Source organism: Meleagris gallopavo, chromosome 1 (assembly GCF_000146605.3).
Source record: "Meleagris gallopavo isolate NT-WF06-2002-E0010 breed Aviagen turkey brand Nicholas breeding stock chromosome 1, Turkey_5.1, whole genome shotgun sequence".
NCBI lineage: Eukaryota > Metazoa > Chordata > Aves > Galliformes > Phasianidae > Meleagris > Meleagris gallopavo.
Genome location: NC_015011.2, coordinates 133,669,146 through 133,690,783, shown reverse-complemented (window position 1 = coordinate 133,690,783; position 21,638 = coordinate 133,669,146). Strand labels below are relative to the sequence as shown.

General features: G+C 43.1%; 1 protein-coding gene across 1 annotated transcript in view; it reads right to left on the bottom strand.

Moving 5' to 3' along the window:
* Window positions 1-10,753: 10,753 nt before the first annotated feature.
* ADPRHL1 (ADP-ribosylhydrolase like 1) overlaps window positions 10,754-21,638 on the bottom strand; it is a 19,618-nt gene continuing 8,733 nt past the window's right edge. The window contains exons 4-7 of the mRNA XM_003203192.4: window positions 20,067-20,207; window positions 16,524-16,651; window positions 13,438-13,570; window positions 10,754-11,834 (exon numbers count right to left, since the gene is read on the bottom strand). Of these exons, the coding sequence (XP_003203240.1) occupies window positions 11,677-11,834; window positions 13,438-13,570; window positions 16,524-16,651; window positions 20,067-20,207 (560 nt within the window). The 3' untranslated portion in view covers window positions 10,754-11,676. The remainder of the gene's footprint in view (window positions 11,835-13,437; window positions 13,571-16,523; window positions 16,652-20,066; window positions 20,208-21,638) is intronic.

The window sequence follows — 21,638 nt, the reverse complement described above, 5'->3', positions numbered from 1 at the left end:
AGCCCAGTTGTCTGTCACCTATTTGACTTGAGTGCATTACGCCAGCAAATGGATTTGCTCCTTGTGTGCTGCCAGCTCACCTGCGTCCTCACTGCCTTACTGCTGCAGGTCAGGGCACCCTGCCAGCCAGGGACAGAGCAGCAGCTGTGCCGCTGGGGCAACGTGCTGCAGGAGAGCATCTAAAAAATCCAAAGGGAGACACAGGCACAGGGAGAGGGCTGTGCACATGAGAACTCTCTTCTTGACCAGTCCTGAAGCTTAGTTCCACCTAAAAGATTGGGGTTTGAATTGGCTTTTCGAGCACAGATGACTGGGGAAAAAATTAATTGACTCATCAGGCCATGCCTTTAAATACCCCAAGTTGCCACTACACTAAGCCAAAAGCTCTCCTGGAGTGCATGGGGGATTTTTGTTCTAACATCTCTCTGTTTGTCACAGCTTGCATAGAATCACAGAATCACAGAACCAACCCATCCCCACCATGGGGATCACCATCCCCATGCCCGCAAACCACCTTCAGGGCCACATCCACACAGTTCTTGACCACCTCCAGGGTCAGTGTCTCCACCTGTTCCATGGACAACCTGTGCCAATGCTTTGCTACAACACTGTTCAACAGATGCAGAGGGGCAGTGAACAATTCTATCCTTATTTCTCCATAATACAGTCTGTCCCATGCACACTTTACAGAATCCAGTAATATACATTAAACACAGAAAGCCACAGCCCATCAGCAATGTCCAGTTATACCAGCTGCTTCCTGTTATTCCATGTCACATCAACCTGTAAAATCAGCACTTGCTAAGACTTCTGGTGCCAGCTGCAATGCTGGCAGTGCCCACACACCCGAGGGCCCAGGCAGGACAGAACTTCAGGTGAAGCTGAGCTCCCCTGTTGGGCTTTCAGCCCCTTCTGCTGACATGGCCCTCTAGAGTGGCCCTCAGAGCCTTTCAGCATTGAGCTTTCCACACTCTTACACTAGTTGCATGTTTGTCTGCAGTTATTAAGAATAATTTGAAATGGTTTATCCCTACCAACAACAATGCATGCAGTATAAGGCTAAAGTACAAATAACTTCAGAGAAGGCTAAATCATTATTTTCACAATATTTGTGAGGTTGAACGTTTGCATTCACAGTAAATCCCATTGTAGCATCAATGTCCTTTCAGGATTTTTCACAGACATTTTTCCCTTCCTTCCCTCCCTACTAGCCATTGAGTGGCTAGCAGTGCCACTCAATGCAGCCATAGACCAACAGCCCCCATTAATTGGTGAAAAGGCAGAGCCAGGAACAAGCGCTTTTTGACATAATTAAAGCTGGTACCGCCTACCACCATTCCTGGAAAAAGTACGAGCAGGTTTTCATTAGAATAAGTAAATACAGATAGAGCTCACTCTGAAGAGTTGTCTTTGTTACAAACAAAACCCACTAGTTAGTACAGGGAGCCTGGAGCAGGACTGAATTCGCACCGATCTCAAAGCCCCTTTCATATTTAATTTATAAACTGATGATTAATTCAGTGATTAGCTAATTCGCTTGCGGTGATTAATTTAATTCATGTCTTCAGGCTAATGTTAGGAAAGAAAAAAGCCCAGCTCAGACAGATGCACATCAATGTCCTTGTGATTAAAAAATGATAACATAATGCCCCAGAGAGTAAAGGAAAAAAAAAGATTGAGCAAATCAGTGGCACAATTAGTTGTAAGGTCTCACTTAAGCTGCAGAGGTATTTTTTAGCTGTGATGTTTAAACGTGTCAGTTACTCTAATGATCAGTGGTTTAAAAGACGAATCTAAGGGTCCTTCACTGTAGCTTTCCACTGTGTATTTGGAGAATGGTGCTGCTTTGGAGCAGTCCTCCAGCTCTGCTTTTCTGTCACTTGCTGTGCCAGCTGCCTGCCAGCCAGCCTCCCTTCCAGCAGTGCCTCCCTCATCCTTCACCAAACCCTTTGATGACAGTGCTCGGTACTTCTTGAATCCAGGCTGCTTTTTTCTGTTTTCAGTAGGACTGTCATCATATTTTGATGCAGCACGCGATAGGGATGATTTGGAGGACTTCTCTGTTTTAGACAAATTGGTCTCCTTGGGGACAGAACTGCTTTTAGATTCTACACCATCACTTGGCAAAACAGTTTGATAGTTCTCAGAGCCTTTTTTTCCTGAGCTATCAACGCTGTGCTTCCCTATCTTATCTGAAGGCTGTTGTTGGTATTCCTCTGCTCCCCGGGGCCCACTCCTCTTCTCTGTACTACCAGTTCTATCCATAATTTTTTTATCAGATGGTGGTGTTGATGGTTTCTTTTTGGCTGTGACGTTCTTCTCTTGGCGCTTCAACAACAGATCTGGGGATGAGGACTGACGCATCCCAGGACCTGGATCTTTGCTTTTATCTTTTACAGCCTTTGTGTCAGGCTTTCTAAAACCTTCAGTTAGAGTTTCTTGTTTCTCTTCCCCTGGAGTCTTTTTCCCAGGTTTTGCTGGTTTACTCAAGGGAAGTAACTGCTGGTTTCCAGAGCGCCGGTGTTCATCATCTTCTTTTGCAACCTTTGTTTTGGGTGGCATGACATCCCCTGCTACTGGAGTCTTCTGCTTCTTATCTCCTGAAGAGTTTTTTTCTTTGAAATTCACCCCTTTGTTTGAAGGAGGTGTCAGGAGCTCAGAACTTGGCTCTTCATCTTTTTCTTTGACAACATTAGTTTCAGGCTTCTTAAAGCCTTCATTAGCTGATGTTTGTTGCTTTTGATCTGGAGAGTGCTTTTCTTGGGGCAAAACTGCTATCTCTGATGATACTGATCGGTACTTCCTGGGACGAAGAAATTTCTTCTTCTCTTTTGCACTGCTATCAGGCATTGTGAAATGCTCAGAACTTTTTTGCTGTTTTTCTCCTCCTGGAATGTTTTTCCCAGGCTTTGCTGATTTACTTGAAAGAGGTAACTGGTGCTGCCCCCGGTGCTGGTGTTCATCATCTCCTGTTACAGCCTTTGTTCCACGTGACTGGGCATCCTCTGCTTCCGGTGCCTTTTGCTTCTTCTCTGCTGAAGAATTTCTTTCCTGAGGCCTCTCCACTGTTTTTGAAGAAGGTGACTGGGGCTTCTCAGAGGTGTGTTTAGTCTTTTTTTCAGCCAACTTAGTCTCAGGCTTTACAGAGTCACCTGATGCTGATTTTTGCCGTGTGTCCAGAGGGGAGAATTTCTTGTCTCGCTTTATCAGAGGACTTGATGATGGCATTTGATTTTTAGGATCGTATGAAGTATTTCTCTCTCCTTCAAAACTCTTTTCATGTTGCACTGTATCATCTTTCATATCTCGAAAAGTATTCTCCTCATCACTGGTCTTATCATCATGCCTTGCTGTATTTCTTGGCAGTGCTGAATAATCCTTGAAGTTCAACTTTATGTTCCTTTTTCCCGCAGTGTCATTTGTGTGTCTCGTTGGTTCACTTGACAAGGACAGCTGGTGTTTCTCATTATTGCTGCAGATGTTTCCATCTACTGTCATATCATGTTCACGTTTAATGAAATCTCCAGAAGGTGTTAGGCACTTCAAACCATGCCCAGAACTTTTCACTCCTTGAATGTTGGTGTCATGCTCTGAGGGAGGTAACTGGGATGTTTGAGGACTATGAGCATTCTTCCCACTTGAAAAGTTATTATCGTGATCCATCAAATCACTTGGTGTTGATACTTGTTCCTGCTCAAATTTATACAAGACATCTGGCTCTTCTCTCTCCTCTGTCTCCATCCTATCATTGCCATGCTTCGTGTCGTTGTCTGAGGGCAAGGGCTTATTCTTTTCATGTTTGGAGACATTATCAGTACCTTTTGCACACTTCTTTTGGCCTGACACCAATTCAGATGAAGGAAACAGGTTCTCTTCCAGCATATCACTTCCTTGCTTAAGGGTATCATCTGAAATCTGCATTTGATTCTTCTCCAACGGTAACAGGGGATTTCTTGCTAGCACAGTTTTATTTGCATGTTTTCTTACCTTCTTTGTTGAAAATGAAAGACAGTTCTCAAGGCTCTGGCAAGTAATTGTCTCTTCAGCTGCAGCATATTTGTTTTCTGTTGAGTGATTTGGGGACAATGGTTGGTTATTAAAATCACAGGCAGTTTTCTTCTCCACTGCAGCATTGTTTTCATGGACTGCTGACTCATCTGAAGAGGGCGGTGGATGCTTCTCAGAGCCACGACTGGCATGCTCATCATCTACACCACCAGCTCCCGGTGTTACCAGACCAGTAGGTGGAAGGGCTGGGGGATTTCTAAGTGTGTAATGGATTCTTTGTCCTACAATCCCACTCATTAGTGTTGTTACAGGGTTTGATGAAGGTGACAGCCATACTTCAGAGTCAGGCCATGGTAGCTCATCTGCAGTGGTCTCTTCGCATTCAATGAAATTGTCAGATGGTTTGTAACATGTCTCCAGGTCAGTGAAGGTACTCCTGTCCAGGACTCCATTGTTTGAAGGACTCATCATCTCATTTGAAGAAGGTAACTGGTCCTCCTCAAGATCCTCATCTACAAAGTACAATTTGTGCCTCACAAACTTATCTGGCAAAGGGTCTTCTTTCTTATCCCAGTCAGAAGGGATATGCTCTTCTGAAGCACCAGATTTCTGCTCCTGGAGATCACTTGAGGAGCGTGTGGGTTTGGTCTGATTTGCATCTGGATTTGATATCTCAGCATTGGAATTACTGAAGTGATATTGTGGGCTGGGCACTTGAGGTGTCTGTGGCTGCTTGGTTTGGGGTTCATTTTGCATTTGGCAGTTGGGTGTTTTATTCTCCTTTTCTTCTGTAGCTGAGATATTGCTATAATTTTTGCTAGAAATAGAGTAGTCCATTTTGTCTTCACTATGATATTCCTCTCCTTTTTTGTCTTCCTTGGAACCTTTGCCTCTTAAACCTGGTGCTTCTTTCTGAACTGCTGGTGGTCTTTTGTTGGCAGCTTGTGTTATGTGGCTTAGGTGTTGATCCTGCATTGGAGGCTCAACTTCGCAAAGTGCTTGATCTCCTGGAGAGTAAAATGGCAGGGTGTTTTCCAGTCCTTTCTGCTCTGGGAAATATTTTTGGCCTGCAAAGAAAAGTTTCTTTTCTGGCTCTGTCAAATCTTGGTCAGCTTCCTCCAAACTGTATACATGCATAATTATTTTGGGAATCTCATCTGTTTTAGTATCCTGAGGACTAGGTTCACTGGATCCTTCAGCTGTGCTAGAGTAAGGTACATTAGAAGGTGGGCTGTCATCCTTGACATGTTGCACAGCCTTGGTAGTCCTCATTAGTGAAGATGTATCAGGCCCAGCTGACAATTTATTCCTATCACAGTCTTGATTATGTTCAGATGAGAGAACATCACAGTCTGCAAGGGCTTTATTTTTACAGATGGAAAAAGAGCTATCTAGACTAGGATTGAAGTGAGGTCTTTGCTTTGAGGAATCTGTGTTGGTCTCAGCACTGTCCTTTGCATCAGGCATCTCTTTGGGTGCCACTGGTTCTTCTTTGTCCTCCATGTCCTCTGCTGCATGTAGTGGTGTTTTGTTCTCACCAGGCTTTCTCTCAGAATTCTCCTTTTCCTTCAGCCCTGCGTTGTGATCACAAGGCTGCATCGTGGCGTTATTTTTTGACCAACTCCAGGGATGGTTAATTTCGGTAGCCATGCTGAGTCTGGGCACTGGCACCATGGAGCACACTAAGTACTGGGACTCTGGACTGTTTATGTCTGTGGCTGCCAGTGCTGCCATGCGTAGTACTCTGACCTCTGGCTTACGGATAGCTTTTCTGCTTGGGAGGGTTTTCGTCTTTTTCTCACCTTTGCGCAAGAGTGATGCTTTCACCTCTGTGGCTGAACAGAGGGAGCTTTGCTCGAACTGCTCCTTTAGCTTGGACAGGACTGAGCTCCTGTTTACTATTTTTGGCAAGCTGCTGTTTGGCCCTTTCTTTTTCCAGGTGGGAATCTTTTCCTTGTCTTCTTTTTCTTCGGCAGCCAAAAATTTCTTCAAAATGTTCTTCACTGTGTTTTTCCCACTCACGCTGCCCCACTTGACCCTCTCAGTGGGCACAGTGTCTTCATCCTCTTCTGCTGCCTTTCCATCTCCTCTTCTCTCTAACTTGTTGCTAGCTCTGTTCACCCATAGCCTCTCTTTAATGACCAATTTACCAACTTCTCTTCTTTTTTTGACATAAGGCTCTCGATTGTTGTTCAGAAATCTGGACCGCAGGAGCTGGAATCGGGTAGGGTAACAGCCCCTGTTTGAGTCTGGAGATGACTGTTTGCAACTCACCTGGTTTTCTTTACCTTCCTCCCATTTTGTCCTCTTGCTTCTGAGCTGCGGGTCGCAGGCGGCAAGCTCAGTGACGTACAGCAGCAGGCTGCTGAGGACAGCAAAGGCCCCTTGCTCTGTCACCATCCTATTGAGCTTCTTCTTCAGCACCAAAGGGTCTATCAGCATCTTATCTCCACAAGAGTTACTGCTTTTGGTGCTGCACAAGAGAAAACACGCATATTCTTTTCAAGTTGTCAACATTGCTGCTACCTTCTCATTTTGCTTTAGGGCATGCTACCGTGCATAAAATGGAAAAAAATTCTCAAGAGAGTCATCATTAGTGGCCTGTTAAAAAGCATGCAGAGTGTTTTACAAGCTTTGTGAGTCATTGTGTAGCAGGAGCGTACAGAGCTTCACAGCCCTCATGGCACCATTGGCTGTTCCTTCTGCACTTTGTGGCAAGTGGGAGCACTCAAGGGAATGAGCAACAGTAGCTGGGGTGACCACATCTCCTCTGTGCTCCCCCTTGCTCTAATTTGGTATTAAAGCGTCCAAATGCGGGGGCAACATCAAAGATATTTTCCACTCCTGCTTAGTAAAGTGTAGGTAAGGATAAATACGTTGAAGACGCAGCTGGCAAGAGGGCATGGTTCTGCCTCTGGGTTATAAAAACAGACTCTCAAAAAGACTCAAACTATTAAAACAAAATCTCAAGGCTGGGGAGCATGAACGCAATACTGATAGTTTTTGCTACTGGTAGTGTTTAGAAGTAAGGAAATAAGCTTCCAAAACAAAATAAATAATTAAAAAATAAAAATAAAATAAAAACATGAATGTCATTATTTGCTTTTTGATCGAAATCGTATGTACAAGTAGTTCAGAATTATGTTCTTAAATCTGCTTTCTGAAAGGGTACAGGGCATACAGGGTCTGCACCACCTGACTTAACAATAACTCTGGCAATGTCATTTGACTGCAAAACCCCTTAATCTGGAGTAAGAAGGCTGATATGTTGGATCTACACTTGAGATATTGAAGAATCAGGCACTTGGACAGCTGGGGATTTAGGCAATGCTTTAATTGGTATGGATCAGTTACTAAATAAAATACTGAACTCAGCACAAAAGCTGGAGTGTGAAGTTAATAACAATAGATTGGGTTGGGAGGGCAGAAAGCAAGAGGTGTCAGCTTTCTAACACCAGAAAAATCTGGAAGGTTACTCCATCATGCAGTGAAATAGCTTCACGCACAGAATGCAGCCTGCATACCAGGAGGGTATTAATTTTTATAAACAGAAGCAGAAGAAGAAATTCTTCCAATTAAACCTATGTGTAGAAAATGGAGAAAGACTGTGGAGGCTCATCCATTGGGGAGTGTCTTCCCCGAAAGGTCTGGGAAGGCCCAGCTGTGCCCCAGCACCTGGCACCCCACAAACTCCAAAAGAAACTGGAACCAGCCCCCCACTGTGACCCTGCAGGGGTTACAAAGTGAGGGGCTGCTGTTCAACCATTCTGGTGATGACATTTGGATTCCACTTGGCTGAGTTTCAAGTGCATGCACATATTGAAAATTACATCCCTCAGCAACAGGATGAAGTTGCCATCTTGAATGGAAGAAGGTCTATTTATAATGACTTTGTAGATATTTTTAGGGGCCAAGAAAAGAAAAAAGCTTGACAACTGGCATATGTCTAATGTAACAAACAATACTGCATTGGTTTTGATTGGGAAGAACTGCATTTCAACATAGCACAGGTGCTCTCTCCCACGTGCACAATGTGGTAACATCTACCCTTATCTCTTACTGAATTAGCCAGGGGCTGAAGAAGCAAGGCTGCCGTGCTACATCAAGATCCCCATTTGTAACAACTATGGACACTTTCAGAATTAAAAAATAATAAATAAATAACAAATTGGGGTATAACTAAGGCTAAAAATATCCTAGTTCACTCTTTCTACTAGAGCTGGTCTGTCAGAATTTTCACTGAGTGCTTTCTATGGCAGACGATTGCTCTTCTCCTCCCTAAAAAGTGCCTAGTATGTTCAGAAACACACGCAGACACATCAATCATTGTGATTTAAGGTCTCTGATGTCTCAGAACAGCAGCAGAGCAGATGCCCTGCTTGCCTCTCCCTACCATACTACTTCAGATACAATAAATGTTCACAGTAAAATATGGACTAGTCCTGTTCTCAGCAAGGTCTGTATAGTCAAACTACTATTGATTGTGAAGGGAAGAAGATCAGATTCTCTTTACTATGTGTATTAAGAGTAATTTATGACTTAAGAGCTATGAAATCCATACAACTTCATTAAAGTATATTACTTGTGAGCTCTGTTCATGCTTTTCCTTTGATGCCGGTGGTAAGACATAAATTAGCGTGTTCTTATATGTTGCCCTCAGAAATGTAGAATTTATGGGAATACTGCCTTAAGTACCAAGACATGTCGCATGGGTTGAGCGTTTGATCCGTGTTCACCACCTCAGAGAGGGAGTGCGATGATGAGGATTTCTCAGGAATACCGGGTTTGGAGTGTGACCATCATTCTCACTGGGCCGAGATACCATCCCTAGCATTTCTTCATCACCTTTTCTTATTTGCATCCTGCTTTTCTTTTATCGAGTGACCTATCAATGAAATATAATCTCTAGATCAACTGCATATTGTCAGCTCTAGTCTCACCTACATCTGGAAGGAATGGAGCGGGTACCTACTGTATGCTGGGGGAACTCCAAACCAGCAAAGACTGAAAAAGTCACTTCTGAGTGAATTACGTCATAGGACAAGCTGGCTGCACAGACCCCTCTCTGAGGCTGGGAAATGGCCTGAGGAAGACTTCAGCCTCTTCCCCTGGAGATTTTCGTTGTTCTTAAAGATGTGATGTTGCCTTGACATACTACCAACTCCTGGAAGCGCTGCTGTAAGGATGTGGTTTTCAGTGTCTGGAGGACAGCTCGCTTGGGCCTCTATAGGAGGCAAGGCCATCTTCAAAAGTGTCTTGCCTTCTTGGCCCGTGAATAATTAAGATATATAAGACAGGCAATTTACTTATTTATTTATAGGTTCTTTGGTGACACTTAGCACAGCAGTGCTGGAGTGCAACAGCCTGAAATGTTAACGGGCCACAGTGCAACCCTATCCCAGAGGCTGGCCTGTCCTGAGGAAACCTCTGTAGTGGACAATGCCATGTGCGGACAGGGGACAGCAAGCACTCTCCTCTTTACCTGCCAACACCCCAATGCCCCAACCCACCTTTCCCACTGTGTTAGGGCTCTGGGCGCTGCAGAAAATAGGGTGGGGGCATCCTGTAGTGCTTGCTAAAAACGTATGACTGGCAGTAAGGCCTTTTTAGTGTTCTCGATGAAATGGCAGCCAATACATCTCACCCCAGCAAATGCAGAAATGGTGCCTTGTGAGTTCAGCCCATGTAAACCACCTTTTAAATTAGATTCTCTTATTCGTCTCTAAAACAAAACTTGGTTCTCATCAGTCTGGACGTACGGTGAAGTGGGAACAAAATAGTTGTTCGCACACTTCATCTTTTTGTGATTCTTTTTTTTTTCAAAGGAAGAGGAAAGGTTGAAGCACTGGAGAAGACCCTTCCTGATTCAGGATATGTTAATTTCTCTTCTCTACTGCTGAACTTATTACAGCATCATAAACTGTATATACATATACAGCATCATAAGCTAAAAAGAATGTTTTCAGGAAGTCTTGGTATTCTCTTAAATCAAATGCTACTAACAAAAATGGCCCTTTTTGCTTAACATATCTCCAAAGCAAGCAAGAAAGCACCTTGCAAAGCTAAGAAGAGAAAACATGCTAAAACAACAGTGTTTGAAGTAGCTGGTAGTAAGGAAATCCCTTTCATATGGATATTGTCATGCATGCTGCTATTCATAACAACACAGACCACCTGCTCCTGTTTCTGCCACATAACATCCCAGCAATTGCTTACATGGAAAAACGAATAGGAAAGTACTTATGTATTTTTAGCTATCTTTTTAAAACACAGTTCAGCAGCTGGAGAAAGATAAGAGAAACCAACACCATGTAGTCAGTCACTAACTGTGAAGATTAGAAAGGGTTATGCAGACCTCAGTTTCTGGACTTCTGAGGTAAAATATGAGGTTAAACACCAGGTGCTAATTCCGTACTTAATTCTTTCACATAATTTCACTAAGGATTCCAGATTTGTGCCCATGCTGCTGGAATATCAGAATCTCCTTCATCCACTCCTACTGTTTACAGCTGCATGTAGCTTTTAAATGAATTGTGGTTTTCTGGCTTTATTAAGAAAGACAAAGAGAAAATGAAAAGGCAAGAGAAATAAGAAGAGAGAAAGGAAAACAAAGAAAAACAGAAGAAAAAAAAATAGTGATGAAAGGAGAAGGGAGAAGGAAAGGAGAAGGAAGGAGAGGGAAGGGAAGGGAAGGGGAGAGGTATAGAGAGGAGAAAAAAGAAAAAGGAAAAGGAAAGAAAAGGAAAAGGAAAAAAAGAAAAAGAGTAGTTGTAGCGGTTTTATTTCCAGGGGTTCTGTTTCTCAGACTTGTGAAATGTATCACAGCCTGACTGTTGACCTATTACAACTGCTTGAAGATCTCAGCCAAAAATTCAGATACTGATACAGCAACATATAATCTGTTCAGTCTAAAAATAAATTATGATGTTTGGGAAATAGTGTAAGATTCATTTATTTACAAATATTTCAGCCAGTTGTATTGTTAAAAAAGTGTGCTCTGAAGACTGAAGTATGACAAAAGTACAATTCAGAAATTTTGGACGCAGATTATTTTGCTTATCCTTAGGGGTATTTTTAGTGTTGGCTTTTCCTTTTCTGGAAGCTTGCAATGTAACAATACCTTGCACCACAGTGCTGATGCGAGGATCAGCGGTTCATTAAAGGATAATCCGTGAGATAGTAGATTTACAAGTGTCACAGACACATTAGATTTGAGAACATGGTAAAACAGCAGTGGTGAAAGGATTGTCAAGTATACAGAGAATATCCCCATAAGTGGGCACTACCATTAGTTCTGCAAGAAAGCATTAGTTCTCAAAATTAATTTTGTGTGTGTAATTACTGCTCACAGCGGTTTAGAAAGTGGTATTATAGCAAGTTAGACTGAAATCAGTCAAAAGTTTTTATTGATTTTTTTCCATTTGAGATTATCTCACGGGCTTAGGCAGCAGTATTTATATTCAAAAATCCCTACATCTGTAAAAAAAAAACCCACAAACACTGTAAATACCTAGTTGTTCTTCAGTTATTCAGCTATCTTCACTTGCACACAATCTACATACATCCTTCCAGATTAACTCTCAGCTAATTCCTTCATCATTAAAGTTGGACAGTTATCTACAGGATTTGATATAGTCTTTAGAGAAAGAGAAAATGGCAGAGACAGTTTTACTTTTCCTCCATGGACAGTCGGTAAAGGTTCTCGCCCAAGTACTCTAGCCTCTCTCTTTGCTCAAGATCCTGGTACATGCCCTTAGGAACCTTGCTCAGGCCGTACACCAGCCCATAGAGGCAGCCAGCAATAGATCCCGTCGCTGCACTTTCTCCTGCGGGTTCAAGCACAGATGCAAATTTCTCTTAGGGTCACCTTTAAGTACACAACTACAGCCTGTAAAGCACAGGGACAGAAGTACAAAGCCACTGATGGAAGGGACATGATGGCTGCGCTGTGTTAGTCCCAAAGGCTTGTAAGATCCCATGTCTTCTCCCATGCCTAGGAAGGTAACACCAAGCCCACATACAGCAATACTTCCGTGATGTGTGCTTCTGAGCTAAAGCTGGACTCCATCTCCTGGCTCCCACGGTACCTTTTCCCACACGTTCATCTGATCACTTTTAGAATGTATGTGGACTTTTAGGATTCACAGCATCCTTTTTCAGTGTTTGAAAGGAGCATCTCCTTTGATCTGTTTCAGAGTTTTCACCCACTCTTTGTACTTGGTACCCTCTAGTTCTAGTAGTGGAAGAGACTACATAAGGTTGCCAGAGGTAGAGGCATGGCCAGCAGAGTGGACAAGATCATCCTTGACAGCACAGATTGACTACTTATTTTGGCTGGGGAAAGCCCACTGCAACCCAACAGCTCTTGCAAGCAGATAGCCATTATTAAGAAAAAGAGAGGGAAGAGTAACTGAAGCAGTCTCTACCACATGGCAAACACCATAGAATCATAGAATGGTTTGGGTTGGAAGGAGACCTTAAAGATCATCCAATCTCAACCCATCAGTTCTGGCTGCCCAGGTCCCCATCCAACCTGGCCCTGAGCACCTCCAGGGATGGGGCACCATAGCTTCTCTGGGCAGCTGTGCCAGCACCTCATCACCTTCAATGGTTGGTGACATCTATGCTCTAGATTGGAGAGTGTGGCTAACAACACAGCAAAGCACTGCATATGATTTAAACCATCCATGTTAAGCAGCAACAACGCACATTGCTGTGCCTGCAGGTTCTTGCTGGTTGAGCTCTACAGTGAGAGGCTGTCAGCTTCCACCACTGTGACAGGGCAAAGATGGACACAGGTGTTTCTGTGCTGGGATCATTGCCCATATCTGCCCTGGCCCAGCAGTATGCAGGTGACAGTAAGAGAATTACTTTGTGAAAAGCCATGATTTATTGCGTGCCTCTAAGATTTATCTGTCTGGCACTTGATTGGGCACTGTACCATTTTTCTCCCTTATTTGACTTCACTATATGCAGTTAAAATGTGGCTTTGCCAAAGGTGCTAGTATTTTGGCAGGGGAAGATGCCAACCCTTTATTAAGTTATAGTAGATATACTTTTCATTCAACTCTGGCAAAACCATGGGATTCAGATGAAGTAACTATAAACAGCTTGCATGGCAGCTGCTGCTAAAAGAATTTTTGATGGTTCAGGGAGGCTGTGGAGTCTCCTCTTTGGAGATCTCCAGAAGCTGCCCGGCCATGTTCCTGGGCACCCTGCTCTGGGTGGCCCCGCCGGAGAGGGGTTGGGACAGATGGATCCAGAGATTCCTGCCCATCTCAGCTGTCATGTGGTTCTGTGATGGTGTAAAATCAGGGGATGTAGAAATAATCAGTGGCACAGCAGAGTGGTCAATAGCAGCCATTCGTGAGTGGGAGGTCACAAAACACAATGGGGAAAGGGGGCTGGGAGCCGCGGCAGTACCCTCACCTCCGTGGAACATGGAGCGGTTGCAGAGCTCTGTCCAGTCCCCGCCACACCCCAGCAGGGCATCGTAGGCGATCATTGGGGCATCGTGGCCCCGTCTCCCACCCCGACCTTCAGAACTCCATCTGCGATATGTCTGCAAGACAGACGGAGGCATCAGGGTGGATTAGTGGAAAGGAGGACGTGCACTGCATCTCGCTTGCCTACCCTGTCCCTGTGTCCTAGGAGTTGCAAGAAGGCATTTGCTACTCTTGAACTTTTCTTCACTTTTCACAATGAGAAGATTGCTGGGCCCATTAACGAGGGGAAGCATCCTGCCAACTGCTGACAATTTTGCATGGGTGTATTCAGTAAATGGGCATCTACACTTTCTGCTGATGACTGAGTACAAAATGACGTCTTTCATATTCTATCATAGAATCATAGAATGGCCTGGGTTGAAAAGGACCACAATGATCATCAAGTTTCAATCCCCCTGCTATGTGCAGGGTTGGCAACCATTAGACCAGGCTGCCCAGAGCCACATCCAGCCTGGCCTCGAATACCTCCAGGGATCTACAACCTCCTTGGGCAACCAGTGTGTCACCACCCTCTGTGTGGAAAACTTCCTCCTAGGCTCTGCTGCACTCCCAGTTTCCCTGCTGGGTCATCCCTTCTGGAAGCAGCACATCTCTTCTAGGGACAGAGGCCACCATGCTCACAGAAAGGACAAGGCATTAGGAAGGATGCAGAGAAACTTGGCAGGCCAGGTAGATGGTGAGCCAAGAATGCTAAGAAATAGATAAAGACAGATTCTTATTTCACACCCTAGAAGTCCTTATTCTTTAAAAATTAGGGTTGGAGAGGGTTTATCTCATCAGTCCTCCTTCTGCTTTTGGGAAATATCCTCAACTTCTCTTGTGACATGTATGCGAATGTTTCTATTTGCCAAGTTTTATGTGGAGGTTGAAGAAGCTCTGATTTGGTAATTTCTTTAGGGACTCAATTTCAGACTGTGTTAGTTCAGGTCACTTTCTATGACCTTTCTTTCTGAGCCTTTCTCTCACCTTCCATTGAGCAGCAATGAAAAATACTTGCAAACAGAAGAAACATTTCTTCCCCAAGAGAAGAAAGAAGGGAAAAAATTAAAAAGACAACAGTGAGGTTTGCAAAGACAGCTGAATTTTCTCTAGAGAAGTGAGTTGAAGAGAACTGCCCAAAATCTCCAAATGAACTCGACTCCAATTAATTTATATTAAAATCATAATTTTCCCTTAACAGGAATTGGCAGTTTTAGTTCCTGGAGCTTTAGTTGCATCATGATAAGTTAGCTTTAGCTGTTTTCCTTTCACATGGCTTCTACAATGTGTATGAAGGGAAGCACATATATCTACTCACTTCCACCTCAGCCAGTATGTATTAGTGATGGTTTATCTGCACGGACGTTAAACTGGGTAATCCAGCTTCACTTCGTTCTCTTTTTTTTCAGACTAGAGACAGCAGCTGCTTACTCTGCTCTCTGACACAAGCAAACTTTATAGCCTTATTCCTGCAGTTTCCATTCTGGCGGAGCAGCATGGCCACAGGTGCAGCACTACCAGTGCAAGCGCACTGACTGTGGAAGCGCTATTCTGGGCCAGCAAGCCATCCTCTCAAGTTTCACTCCATTTAGCCCACACTATCACTGATGTTCTGCACACATCTGATGTCACCTCGCTTTGCTGGGAACTCCTTACTTGAGGGAGAGCGCTCCTTGGGATTGATATGCTCCAAGACAGAGTTTCTCAAGCTACCAGCTATTCACTGCCTGCAGAAAGGCCATCCGCTACATCTCTAGACACAAAATGGTTGGGAGGGAGTGAAAACTAAAGCAGTCCTGGGTAAAAGGCAGGCAAGACAGTTGCCTTCTTGCTTATTCTTTCCATGGCTATAAACATGCTCAGTTTGTGAGCAAAATGGGACTTCTGCCAGACTGTGATCTCTGTTTGTCGGTACAGTCTGAGGGTCGAGCAACATTTCCTTTCCTTTGCATCAAAATGAATAGCATAGTAGGTCAAATTAGTTGGGTTAGGCCCATGAAGTTTTGGTTCTGTTCTAGGAATTCATTTAGTTCCCTCTTGAAAACGATCATGGGGAAATACCGATCAGTTTAATCTCTCATAAAACCTCACAAAGACTGCAGCAGAACTAAAAGGAACAAAAAAATAGTGACAAGTTGGTAGCACTGAATCAATAAAATAAAACAGGAAGATTTAGTATTTATATTTAAAGCAGTTTTTTTTTACTACCCAGAGTCAATCTAGCTTCCACAGGCACTTTTCACTGCAGAAACAAACATCTAAATATATACGAAGTGTCTTCTCAGAATAGAGCGGTGTTTTTATACTTTGGAAAAAGGGATTGATTTATGGGGAAGAGTGACAAGAACTACATGCTTAGTTCTTAGCTGCTAAGTGGAGAACATTGAGAGGTGCCAGCAAGCGTCAGAGAGTTGTAAACACCAGGGAAGAGGAGTCATTATTTATCTTGAGTTAAGAAGTTATAACCTGTATTAATAAGGCAAAAGAAAGATCACAGATGCTGTAAAACAGTACCACATAAAACATGGTAAAAAAACCTCTTGAGACATCTAAAACTAGTGCTGGGGCACTGCTGGTATTTGCAGGTCAGTGCTTAGGAGGGCTGTCTTCTGTTCAAAGGATCTTAGCTATGTTAACCCAGCTCCATTAGGAGGCATTTCTGTGGGACTTGGGCACAGCTCCATTAAGCTTCAAGGAGAGCCTCCAGCCTCTCCTTAGCTTTCTTTTCCACCTTAAATAGCCGTGGCTGACAGGGATTCATTTACAAGCTTTATACTCATGCTGAGCATCACCACACCTGACATTAGGACTTTCTCTCCCATTGTAGGAACCTTTAGCACCTCAGGACTGACTGCAGCTGCTTTTTCCACTAACACCTACCCACATCAAGGATGGGAGTTCTTTACACTTTCTTAAAATTTTAGAAGAAAATAAAGACTTTCTGCTCCAGAACTGGAAACATTTGTGAAGTATTGGTGTGTCCCACCAATGGCAAAAGCCTTTCTGGGCACTATCTGAAGTCATAGTTACCTTTTCTCTCTCCTCTGCATCATAGTTGTCAGGAAAGACGGCTTTGTTCTGGTTCTCCTCATTGATTTCTCTCTCCTCCAAGTAAAACTGCCACTTGGCTTCAAAGTAAAACCAGTGCTCCTGATATTCTGAATGCAAAAGAAATTAACGATGTAGTATTTCATCTTGGCAACATTTTCATTTCTACTTCAATAGAAAATGATTGTATTGACTCATCTGAAAATCTGAGTGTTTTGTGGGAACATACATTAAGCAGGCATATACCCTAAGTATGCATTTTAATATGAGGTGGAACATCCAACTGGAAACAGCAGATGTTAAAAGGAAGAAAGTATTTTCAGAATCTCGTGCTATTTTTATGACATATTAAAATGACATTAAGAGGCATCAAGGTGAGATTTGGAGAACTTACTTAGAAACAGTCTAAGAAAAAGGTAAAAGTCAATGAATTAGAGATAAAATGTCAGTTCTGTGCCAATTTTTGTATTCTTTTGCTATGATTAAAGAATATCTAAAAATATTTACATGCCTGAAACACAATTACTTCCCACCTCAGTTTTTTATTCATACATTTTCTCCAGGATTTCAGTTCATGACTCTGATCTTTCAGAAAAGGGTAGATGGGAAAGACCAAAATTTCCATTTGGGTATATTATAATCCTTATTAAATGTAGTAAAAAAGAATAAATAACACACATATCTTTGCCCATACAAATAAGCCAGTTGTAATAACCATAGGCCTTTCTCATTTTTAATGTAACTTTGGGAAGAATATTACTAAGAACTTTTAACTTTATGCATGTGAATACTCTTACTAAATTCGGTGTGTTTTCAAGGCAACGACTGACCTTTTATAAAGGCTTGAAAAGGTGCAGAAGTCACACTGAATACATATATACATTTCTGCAGAATTTATGCCTGAGTGAAAAGGTAGATGGGAGTCAGGAATTACAAATTGGTGAGATGTACATGGCTGCTAAGTGTGTCAAGGCAAACTGGGGATTCAGTGTGGGACTACTTGTGTATATCTTAAAATATGATCAATTCTTGCTGCTTTCTCCCTGGTTCTGTCCTTTTTGGTCACTCAGTGCTGTACATAACTGAGGAGCATACACACAATTGAACTAGTTTTCTGAAGGATGTAACCTACAAAGAAAGGCTGTGAGGTGGGGCTGTTCAGCTTGGAGAAGAGAAACCTCCAGGGAGACCTTATTTTGGCCTTTCCATATTTAAAAAAGGCCTAAAAAAGATAGAGGCCTTTTACATGGACATCTAGGGACAGAACAAGGGGTAACAGTTTTAAAACAGAATTAAAACTGATTTTGGATAGACATGAGGAAAAAAATTCTTCACTATGAGGGCAGTGAGGCGCTGGCAATCTGCCCAGAAAAGCAGTGGTGCCCCACCCCTGGAGGTGCTCAAGGCCAGGTTGGATGGGGCCCTTGGCAGCCTGAGATGGTGGGGAGAAGCCCTGCCCAGGGCATGGGGTGGGACTGGGTGGCTGTGAGATCTCCTTCCAAACCAAACCATTCTGTGATTCTATGATTTTTCTTCTTTACCTAAAAGGCTGCACAGGTTTTTCTCTTAGCCAATTCAGATCTTCAAAGCAGTTAAACGCCATGTAAACAAAACCATGCTGCCTTGTATGACCCAGTACCTTCAAGAGGTGGTAGATCAGCAGCCACATGGCCTCATATATGTGGGAATGCACATCTGCCCTTCTTCTGAGCCTGTGCCTCTTTTGCCCGATTACAAGGAAGCTAGCTGTCAGAATTCTAATAAACGAGCTATTCAGAAGAATGAAAAAGCACACAGCCATTAGGCCAGAGTGTATTTCAAGGGAAAAAATACATCCCATGAAGATTAACCTTCATGGTTAATGGTTGGTTGAAGAAAACTACTGAAACTCCTCCCGCTAGTTGGTTCCAAAATTGCTTTTAAATATACAAATGAGTTGACAGGTTGTGTTGTGTTTAAAGCATGTATTTTCCATTTTCCTTTTTCCCCCATGTACATAAAGCGTCAAAACGTCACAGATGATCATTTTCTGTGTAGTACCTCAATCAGCAAGGAAGAGCAATTGTTTCAATGCACAGACTCAGAAGCAAAGGGGGAAAGGAGAGGCAGGAGATTTTGGTTGCATGGACAGCCTGTAGCACAGTCAGGAACCCCATCCCCCAGCCACACTGAGGCTCTGCCCCATTTCTTGAGCCCAGATGGAGGCTACAGTCACATGCGGATCCATGGGCTGTCTGGAGAGTAAATGTAACTGAGTAACAGAGAGGAGTGTTGAATCTAACCCTTCATGTCTGAACATCATGTTTGTTATCCAAGGAGGGTAAAAGCAGCCAAGAAGTGTTTTCTAAAACAGGAGGGCTCTGTTTGGCAGGACATCTTTGCAGTGCATCTCATCAGGCAAGGAGCTTATCTTTAATGCAGAAGACTTATCTTGCTACCAAAATAGGACAAAGCTCAACAATACGGACATTGCCCGCACAGCATGCCTCAGGAGTCCAACACACATACCTCCATGCAGAGGGGTCCTGCTCTGGTGGAGTGACAGGAACCTGCTGGAAAGTCATTCAAAGAGGATCTCACTCACACTAATCCTGCACCTGCTCCTCATAGGTCTGGTCTAAAAAAATCTTAGTGTGCAATGAGACGCGGGTGAAAACACAGTGTTTTTCAGAGAGGCTCCCTGCTTCTTTCAGGTTTTAAAGCAGCAGCTTTCTTTCCCAGATAGATCTTCATTTCTGAGTGTACTTGAGTAATTTTTTCCATAGAATTCAGTCTTTCTCAACAGTTGTCCCTTGAGATTAACAGGATGATCTCTTTCCTCAGTGTTTTAAGGTAATTATACTCATCTGTCCACAGCAGTCTTGCTGTTGCAAATGCATCACTCCCTCGTAAGAAGGAACTAAAGTACATCTGTCCTGAAGACCGCATACATCAGTGATGTAACAATATCAAGTTTGGCAGCTGTGGTCCGCTCACTTGTTTTAAAACAAAGATACGAGGCGTTGTGTTTTAAATATTTTTTCAGAATGGCTACGAGTCAAATCTGCATCTGTGGTCAAAAGCTAACTCTTTGTCAGGAGGTGCCTGCAAGTGAACTTCTCCTGGCAAAATGAGTAAAAAGGCAGTGGATTTTCTTATGGAAGATACTGGACTATGTTAATGGATGGAAAGAGCTGAGTAATTTATATTTCAGCAATACGTTTGCCTAACGACCTGCTAATTAATGTCTTCCTTCCCGCTCAGCAATCTTTGAATACTTCCTAAAGATAAAACTGTACAGTGTGGTCTTATCACTGCTATTTTCTTTGCATTTTTTTGTCATCAATACATTGGGTACCTAACAGATGGTATGAGAGGAGGGCACCACCTGCAAAGAGCTTATAGTCCAAGCGGACTTTGCAAAAGGACAGTCTGAAGGGTCGCAAGGTGAGGGGAGAACAGCAAGAATGGTGAGACTGGGCATTTCTTTGGAATTTTGCTAGCTGAACACACTTTTAAGAAAATAATTCTTGATTCAGACATTACCTGCCATGTGACGAATGGTCTTCTTGCAGTATTCCTCTGCCATCGGCACAACTTTCATCATTTCTCTTCCCCATTGCACCAGGGGCTTCCCTTGTATTGCATACGCCACAAAGAGAGCTGTGCACAGGGAGCCTAGAAAGCCTGGAAATGATAGATAAATATAATTATTACCACGTGATCTGTACTTGTGCTGTTCTTGTCGTGTCCCTAGTAAAATCATTAGTAGGATGCCTCTTGTCTGTTGGGTAGATTAACAAATGCACATAACCTACCACTGTTTACTGGCTGGCTCTTGGCATGTGGAGATTCTCGGCTAACAGTGGTTTATGAATTACTTTGTACAGAAGGGAGATTCTGTTGTCAATGGTGTAACTTGACAGAAATTGAGATGGGGCTCGAAAATAAACATCATCCACTAAAGAGAGTGGTGACACACTGGAACAGGTTACCCAAGGAGGTTGTGGATGCCCCATCCCTGGATGCATTCAAGGCAAGGCTGGATGTGGCTCTGGGCAGCCTGATGTAGTGGTTGGTGATCCTGCCCATGGCAGGGGGGTTGAAACTACATGATCTTTGAGATCCTTTTCAACCCAGACCATTCTTTGATTCTATGATGATTTGATACAGAAGATCTTGTAATTGAAGTCACATGGAATAAGGGTCTTGCACAAAGGTATTCACTTAAAAGCTATGTCACTTTGCATATGGAGTCATTCAGCTCAGTGGATCTCACACTATTTCTGGCTTATTTTATTCTAGGTGGACAAGTCCATCTTATCTAGTTAGATCCATTATTTTCTTTTTTTCAGTTGTCTGAGTAAGACATTGTCCACATGCCCTTGTAAGTACAGGCATCCTCTTTGGATACAAATGTATTTGAAGAGAACTTTCTATTAATGGGCACTTAAATCTTTTATGATGTCAGAAACAGACAAGCTTGTTTCTCATATTTGCTTGGGATCTTGGCATTTTGTCAAATGCAACAAAACCAATCCAGGGCAAAAGAAGGTTAACAAAACAACTCTATCATTCAGACAAGCATTGGGTGAGCAGAGTATCATTGCGTGTGCTTCACTGAGTGCATGATTCAGAAAGCATTTTCTCATGCACAGAGGTAATCATGAAATTGGTGTGTTCTTCTGAAGGCAAACATAAATTATTTTAGAAGGTTACAGCTCCAGAGCAGATGATTACTACTTCTCTCTATGATAAAACCTTCAATACCAGGTCAGGCCAAAGTCACATCTAACAGATGTTTTCAGAATCTGAAACAAAACAAAACAAAACAGGCAGAGAGCAAAAGTGGTCTCACTTGGACAGACAGCATCTATCCAAGTTGCCACAAAGATCCTTAAAAGTATCACAGTCAGCATGAGGTGGCTGCAGAGCGTTTTGTGAGCAAAGCCAGGGACCAGGATGGGGAGTCAGTCCTGTATCCATCCTGACTGACATCTCAGTTGGGTTTTTCCAGTCTCTGACTTAAGAGATTCACTGCTCAACCTTCCTCGATACCTTTTAGGATACCTGTTAGTGATGTTTGTCATGCCCTTACCACCCCTCTTCTCACTGCCC